Source organism: Quercus suber, unplaced genomic scaffold (assembly GCF_002906115.3).
Source record: "Quercus suber isolate HL8 unplaced genomic scaffold, Cork oak 2.0 scaffold_549, whole genome shotgun sequence".
Lineage (NCBI taxonomy): Eukaryota > Viridiplantae > Streptophyta > Magnoliopsida > Fagales > Fagaceae > Quercus > Quercus suber.
Window position 1 is genome coordinate 378,777 of NW_027069997.1, and position 8,434 is coordinate 387,210.

General features: G+C 34.8%; 1 protein-coding gene across 1 annotated transcript; it reads right to left on the bottom strand.

Moving 5' to 3' along the window:
- Nucleotides 1-4,489: 4,489 nt before the first annotated feature.
- Nucleotides 4,490-8,044, bottom strand: LOC112026631 (PI-PLC X domain-containing protein At5g67130). The gene is given in 14 exon segments (XM_024059321.2): nt 4,490-4,826; nt 4,981-5,067; nt 5,181-5,302; nt 5,305-5,337; nt 5,340-5,402; nt 5,820-5,897; nt 5,900-6,069; nt 6,071-6,120; nt 6,247-6,345; nt 7,113-7,250; nt 7,435-7,487; nt 7,490-7,556; nt 7,715-7,804; nt 7,908-8,044. Coding segments are annotated over 14 exon segments (1,233 nt in total). The 5' UTR covers nt 7,914-8,044; the 3' UTR covers nt 4,490-4,649.
- Between the last annotated feature and the right edge of the window lie 390 nt (nt 8,045-8,434).

Genomic DNA, 8,434 nt, shown 5'->3' on the forward strand with positions numbered 1-8,434 from the left:
CGGCGTACCAAGGCTAATTTCAAGTGGGGGACAGGCCCAGAACAGGTTGTCACCTCCACACTAAATGCGCTCATCTAACCCCCCTGACCGCATTAATGGGGATGTAACCCCTTGATAGGGTAACATTGATCATTGTGAATCACTCGAGTACTGATAAGGCCTCTGATGGGACGGACGGTTAGAGGGAAGGAAAATAGATAATCAACAGAAGGAAGAATAGGAGATGAGGAGGAGAACTATATAAGAAGGGCGAGCAAAGCAGTCAAAGAGGGAGGAACCTCCTCGGACAAGTGCCGAGGAGCTACCCTTAGTTGTAAATTGGGTTCACTCCCCTTCAATGGTGAAAAGTGGCTTGTGTTCCGTTGCTAGTCTGTTAGGGCCTAACCCTTCGTCCCACTCTCTAGAAATGTATTGTTAGGGAACCTTTCTAAACTGAGTCCATACAGTAACGATACACTAAAGAGCTTTAATGCTACCACTGCACATCTTTGGTACAATATTCACTCCACAAGCACTTATGCTTGTGGAGTGTGGGGGAGGCAAGGACTGAGATTAAAGTTTATAGGAAGGAGTTTCACATATATATATACTTAGATTAAGTTAGAGTAAAATTTTTATTTTGTATAAAAAAAAAAGAAAAAAAAAAAAAAGAGCTTTAATGCTAAAGCATATATAAATTTAGATTAGAATTATTTTATAGATTAAAAAACTTCAAGGAGTCTTAAAGCTCTTTTAACACCCTAAACATAGAGCTAGATGGGCCCTTTGGAAAATTTTCACGGTTTGAATATCATAAATGTGATTATACTTGCCCTCAATTTCTATAGGTCTATGTAATGATCATGACTGCAAAGAAGAATTGATATTGATGTGTATGTCCCTTTTCTTTATTGTTGAGATTTTTTCCCGCTCAAATATAAATATAATTGATATTTCACCTCTACGTTATTAAAGGAAGTGCGTCTTCCACTTTTGAGAGAAATGCTTACTCATGAACAGAGTGGAAAGGACATTCTCTCATAGTCGTTTCATTCATTCCTATTATACCCACTAACAAGAGAATAAATGAAATATCCCAATCAGTAGTTTTCTTGTCAAGAGCTACAAGGTGAAGCTACTTGTGATGAATCATTTGATTGAATGGTTGACTAATCGAGTGAATACTTGCAAACACAAAAAAAAAAAGCTTTGCAGGGGCACTGATGTGGCACTGTCCTAATTGCTCTGATACTGAAATCAATAGGGTTTTCTTGTGAATCAATCTAGTAAGTGATATATCAATGATGATGACATTTTTTTTGGGTGAGATCTCATGGAACCTAAAGAAAGGAAGGAAAAAAAAAAAAAACAAAAAAAACAAAAAGTTATTGAGAAAAGAGGTTATTCTTTGGACAGCGCACATCCTAAGAAAGAAACTAGGATTTCCTCTCTCACTGGGTCTGGACCACCGGGCACATGCACATGTTCATTGATGCAATTTTGATCTATGTACTGACCCAAGTTTCCCGACACATGATAGTAGATATTGTTAGGACATATGTGAATATTGTCAGAGACATATATTATATAAATTGGCTATTCTTTTGACAAAATGTACTTTACTTGTAATTAGGTAGATCTATGATGAGTTTATTACTTCAAGGAACAAGAGTTCAAATTTAGTATTGAAGCCATGCAAATCTGTCCAAGAAACAAGTGAAGAAGTGTTGTTCATTAAAGATTGATAGATAACTCGACAGAAGCTATATTTGTCAAGAATTACGAAATTCAGATTTCTAGATCTGATTTCAAGCATATCCATGTGTGTTTGTGTAGGATTTCTTTTCTCACAACCTTAAATATATATAAGAATTATATTAAGGGTTATCAAAGAGACGCAAAGTGACGCAACTCAAGGCAAATTGATTATGTATGCAAATTGTGAGCGAAAATAGAATTTGCCCTAGTTCATTATATTCATTGTAGAAGTTGCTGCGTCTTTGCGCCAAAGGTTTTATAACCAAGGAGCTTCTTGATTTTCATTGTTGGATGAACTGAAGAACTTTGCAGCCAACATCTTCCTTAAATTGGTGTGTTAGTCCCGTATTGGGAGCCGTACATTGAAAGGAGAGATTGTCATTACGTTACAAGTTCAATTGAGTATTAGGATAAGGGTTCAACTGTAAGTTGATATTAGGTACTGAGATTCCTTTTACTTGTAATTGCTTGTTTTGATAATAATAGGTTCTCAGGAGTGATGACCTAAATTCACCTAATAGAGTTTTGTCTCAGTGGTTTTCCCCATTCGTAAACAAATTATATGTGTCAAATTTATTTTTCGCTGCATTTAACTAGTTGGTGATTTGTTTGTGCTACCACGCTTATTGCATGTAATTGAATCTAATTAATTTTACTTGGCTAAATTAATTGATTAAGTTACCAAAGGGGTCAATACATTCTTGGCCTATTAGATATGCTAATTCTCACCTGGAATGGAAGAATCCTTGATATAATTAATCTGTGCAAGTGCTTGAATCATAGAATAGGATTATTTCAAATTCATGCTGGACTAAAAAATCTGGCTCTAAAACACTTGCCAAGCAATTTGGGCTCAAATAATCACTACGTTTATGTCAAATAAACTAAAATCATATATAAATATATATATATTGAGAGAGTTTCAATTTAAGGCGTCCGCTTCTGATGATAGATTTTTTTAATTTTTTGGGTTTAAGATACCAATCGCTCTTGGGTTTAGGCGAGGATTGAACCCCAGATCTCTTATTTATCTATCAGAAATTTTACCAGTTGAGCTAACTGAAACCCACAACTAAAATCATAAATAATAAGAACATTCTCATTAGAAATGGAATATATATATATATATATATATATATCAAAAAGCGACTGTCTATATTACATGATCACCTTTACTACACACCTTACATTATATTCTTTATTTTGCATTCCCTCACATTAGATTAATACATTTTCTACCCACACCAATAATAACTCATGCCTCATTGCAAAATCAGTCACCAATGCTATCCCCAAAACAGGGACAGATCTAGGAGTGGGCCAAAATGAGCTTGGGTCCCCTTGGCCTTATGAAAAAAAAAATGGTAGGTATATTTTCAGCTAAAAAAAAAAAAAAATATTTAGGCCACTTTTTCCAAGTAGCTTGGCCCCCTCCTCTCCAAAAACATTAGCCCAAGTGCCCAACCCAGTCCAATCCAAACCCATGTAAATCCTCAGTTCAAAACATAACAAATTTTATTTTAAAAAAATAAAAATAAAAACCAAACTAAAAAAAGAAAGAAAAAAAATTAGAGAGGGACTGAGAGAGTTAGTTGTGTATTTGTCTTGGTTGATAGTTTGTTATTATTTAGTACCATATGAATACTTGTTTGGAGTTATTTTCATATTTTTTACTTATACTTCAGTCCCTTAGCTAGAAATCCTAGGTTGGTTTATGCACCAAAACCCAAAACCAAACCCACCTCAACCCAACAATAATCCACATCTATGCCAACAACCAACAACAACATGCAACGCCATATCAAAAGAACCTACTACTACAAAGTACTCATTGATGCCAAGGACCACCTCAAGAACTGAAATGCTGGCGTTTCGCAAAGTATTAAAAGAGGAGAGAGAGTGCAAGAAAGGAGGGAGAGGGGCAGAGACAGAGAGTGGATGATGGAGAATAAAAAAGATGAAAACGATTTGCATGTTCCTTAGGTGGTCATGTAATTATACATGACACTGTAGCAAATTGTAAAATTAAGATACAAAATGCCTCACGGGATGGAGTGGATTTGTGTGAATGGTGTTATGCATTTTGCATTTTCTAGAGTTTTATCACCCAATGTGAATGCTTTGAGTAAGTACTTAGCTTATAAGAAAAACAATTTAGAAAGTTCTCACCTTAAAAGTACCAATTTGGTCAAGAAATGTGTAGAATGTTCTATTAATTAAAACAATTATTAGACAATAAATGATCCACTTCTTCAACTTAATTCGCTCTAATTCCCTCCAATTTTTAGCAGGATATAAAAAATATGGTATTTATTTGATTCTTAAAGGCCACAAGTTTTACATGTTAATAAAAATTGTAGGGAATTTAAGGATTTAAATGGAAGGGATCTTATCCCAGAAAAAAAAAAAAAAACATAATTTTGGTTTTATAAATCCTCTTATGGTTGCCAAGAAAATTATCATGGTAAAAGAAGTGAAGATTAGAAACTTGTGATGCGTACCAAACCAAAATGGGCTAAAGAGTAGGAACAATTTAGAAAGGTGCGTTGGGGGATAAAAGTATGTCTCCACTTTCCTCCATTCTGCATATTTGACAACTTTGCGCATGAGATTAGCTTTTGAGGGTCAAATACGCAACAAAAAGGATTAGATTAAAAAGAAGAAAAAGAAAAAAGAACATGAAGTCCTGCATATAAAAAAAAAAAAAAAAAAAAAAAAAAAAAAAAAAAAAAACTCAATTGAGCAACGTATATTACGATGGGAACAAGTAGTGCCGTGCGTATATAATTCTAATGTCATTTTCAGTCTAAACCCCAAATGAAAGAGCCATCAATCTCATCCAAAAATTACCCACATGTGGTTCAAAAAAATAGGAGAGGATAGTTAACAAGCAAGATGCTCTAAATTGCAATTTACAACCATAAGGCCAAGATTGCCCCCAACAACCACCGCAGTTGCAATGGTCTACCACCCAAGAAAGCAGCGTTGGAAGTTGGATTTTGTGTGGATCCTGGTGTTCCGGATACCGCGGATGCAGGCGGAGGGGGAGAAATGGGAGGTACATCACACGTTCCAAATGTAGCATTTGCCTGCTCATATGTAACAAGGGTCAAATCACAGGTTAAACTTTTAGCCTCCCCTCAAATTCAATCTTTTGAAAAGTCCCTACAGGCTAATCTATCTAGTCATGTAATGGTATAAGATAAATGGAAGAAACTAAGGAAAAAAGTAATGGTTGCAAACCTTGCAGTAGGCAATGTTGTCACACCCACAAGTCAAATGACCATTTGCTTCATCTACAGCTTCAGGGGCTCCTCCACCATCACTCCTCTGCCACAAGAAGTCAATATATTTAGCAAATTATTCCTCAAATGTGTTCTTTTCCTAAGCTAGTTTATGGTATATGATTTATTGAAAGCATGTACCCCCACATAAGCCAATACCTGGTAAAAATCTACAGCAATGAAGTTTGGCCACCGTTTGCCATCTGCTTGATAACAAGTTTCCGTCATGTTAATTAATGGAGCTGAATTATCTGCACAAGACTGGGATTCATTGGACTGGTAGGAAAATAATTCTGAAGAACCAGGGATATATTTAATTGTTCATGGGTAGCGATTCAGCACGTTTTGGACATGAACCAGCTTTCATGCCATCATCTCCATCTGCAATTCAAGTACACCATCAAAATTGATTCTTACCCTCTAGTAATCAAGAAATTTTTATTAAGAGGGAAACCTTTGCAAGCACATATCTATTCTATGTTAATTTAGCTTGCAAGCTAAAACTTAAACACTGGCAACAAACTCAAGTATCAACTATCAACCAAAGGGAAAAAAAGGAGGACAATTATATGATTTTGGACCATCTGATTTTTTCCCATATGCAATTTACAAGATGTTTCTTTTTTCCTTATGCTAGATTAAATTATACTCTTACTGAATGTTTGATTTTTAGAACTTAATCTACCTGACTAAGCACTATTGCTCAAATTCTAACTAATGCTTAGGGTACAAAACTAAGCGACATTAACCATTCTTTTCAGTAAGCATCTGTAAACAACTTTAACAGGTAAAACTCACACTGATTTTCAACAACATATCTCCACTGATAAGCAATGCCCTCAGTGGCCTCCTTGGATGATTTTGAAGTGAATACACCAACCTCTGATTCTTCTGGACCATATCATCCACTGTTGGCCAATCACCGCCATTTTTGGGCATCCGGGACACTGGGAACCAGTAATTACTCAGGCCAGAGGCATTAAAGATCTTTGTCAAGCCCTGTGTAGATGTCACATAATCCTCAATAAAGATGGTGACAATCTCTGATGGTTTGCCTCCAAAAACACTTGGATCTCTTGAGGACGTTAATGGCAGGTTGCTGGAAATCAACAAAGTGCACAATTAATCAATTAGAGGAGGAAAAATTAACCTTAGCAAAGTATCAAATATTAAGTATACAATGCAAGAACAATGTAATTTAAGTACCATTACAAGACGCACTTACAAATGCAGTAAAATTGAAACATTTGCCGTTAATAGAGTGACATAACCAGATGTCATTCTCGAAGTCATACATATCTAGCATGAGCCCACGAACGCCATTCTACAAGGGGATTAGAGTGCGTACACACGTGTTAGTTGAAAATTCACCTAAACAACAAAATAAATTGTAGCACAAACCTAAACATTAAAATAATTTGGTAGGTTCTTAGTTCTTAGCAAGCATAATTTTGTTCTTTTTGAGAAGATACCAAGCATAATTAAATGAAAGCAGTTACATGATTTTGGTGGGTAGTTGGTGTGTTTAATTTTTAATTGACTAGTTGGTAACTTGGTGTTACTCACACAACAACACACACTGGATCACAATCTTATTCCTTGAGCAATTTAGATTCTTAAAATAAGAAAATAACCATTTAAAGTATGAAGTGAAATACTCAAAATGAGACAAATGATTTTTTATTCCTATGGTAGCGGTAGCCATCCACAAGAGCAAAACAAATGTTACTATTTACTAACATAATTAAATCTAAACTATAACAGAGGCATTGTAGTCTTTCTGTTCTATTTTTGGCCAAGCCGGCCAGAACAACGAAAAAGTCTGGGCTTCCAGCCAATAACCATGTGCCACGTCAGAAAACAAACATATTTTCAATCAGTTAAGTATGGATGGTATCTTTAATTGGGAAAAGGCTGTTAAGTTGCCTTTTTATAAAAACAGTTTTTTATATTTAAATTAAAAAAAAAAAAAACGCTTCTTTGAAACTATTTTATTTTTAGAGTTTGGGAAAAACAAAACAATCAAAATAAGTGAGCTAAATGCAGAGCTAGAAAATTACATGAATTAATATATAGAGAAACTAAACTCACTTTGAGTTGATTGGTAACCGTGTCTTCCTGGTTGAATTCAGTGATTAGAGTCGAACCCGTGGCCGACTTTGCACTCGTGAGAGCGTACGAGTTATGTGTGGTCAGCCAGGTATAGTTGTTAAATGCCAAACCTTTCACCTATTCATATTCATCATAAAATTCATAAACCAAAAACCCATTCTCAAAAAAAAACCAAAACCCACATGCCACATGCAAAACAAAACATAAAACATAAAAAATTAAGAAAAAAAAAAAACTGTAATATTAGTACTATTTTTAATCGTTAAAAAAAAAAAAAAGAAGAGAGAGAAAGAGAGCCAACTTTTGATGTGGGGCTGAGTGGTTGGATCCGAGCACATCTGGAGCGGGTGTCCCATTTGCAGCGCAGGTTTCGCAGAGTAAGCCGGCGTCACATTGAGTGTTGGCTGAACAAGTCTCTCCAATCTGTTTTGAGAACCAGCACGTACAGCAAGGAAATCAAAATCATCATCATCACAACTTACTCTATCTTGGTATTGCTATATTTGGTTTATAAAAAGAATGAATCTTGAAAATGGGAATTTGAAGGGAAAAACTAAAAAAAGGGAAACATGCGTGTGTACCTGGAGACCAGAGGAGCAGGCAAAGAGACAAACTGTGATGAAGATGAACACAACTTGGATTTTGATGTTCATGATGATGAAGTTTGTTCTCTGAATTAATCCAAAAAAAAAAAAAAATTGTGTGTTAGAGCTTATGATAACCCAAGAAAGAAAAATGGATAAGAATGTGATTAAAGAGATTGTAATTGCATGCCTTCATCTGGGGATTTGAGAGAGAGTGATGGTTATGTCTATCTTTCTATGGAGTTTTTAAGCTTTTTAAATCTAAGGTTGCGAGGGCCCCAGGAGTGGTTTAAGAATTGACTTTGGCTCTGTTAAAAGAAAGTGAATGAGAACGTATGCGTTTGGTTCATAATATAAAGAGAAGGAACCGTGTCCTCTACTCTTCTTGGGAATGTTTGAGATAAAAATGTCAACTAATTTTGAGTGTACGTCAGAATTAAACTTTCAAATTTTTATTTACCTATTAAAATTTTTATTAGTTAAACTAATTAAATTTATATTTTTTCCGTCTTTGTATTACAATTATTATTTATCTTTATTCTTCACACTATTTAACTAATTGGCTTTTATAAATTTTCATTTTCGCCAAGGATTTTTCTTTACGAGATTCTAAAAAAAAAAAAAAAAAAGGAAAAGGAAAAAAAAAAAGTAAAGGAATGGTTATGAAAAATATTGAAACAAAATATATTTTAAAGAGCTTCTTAGCTCAATCAGCAA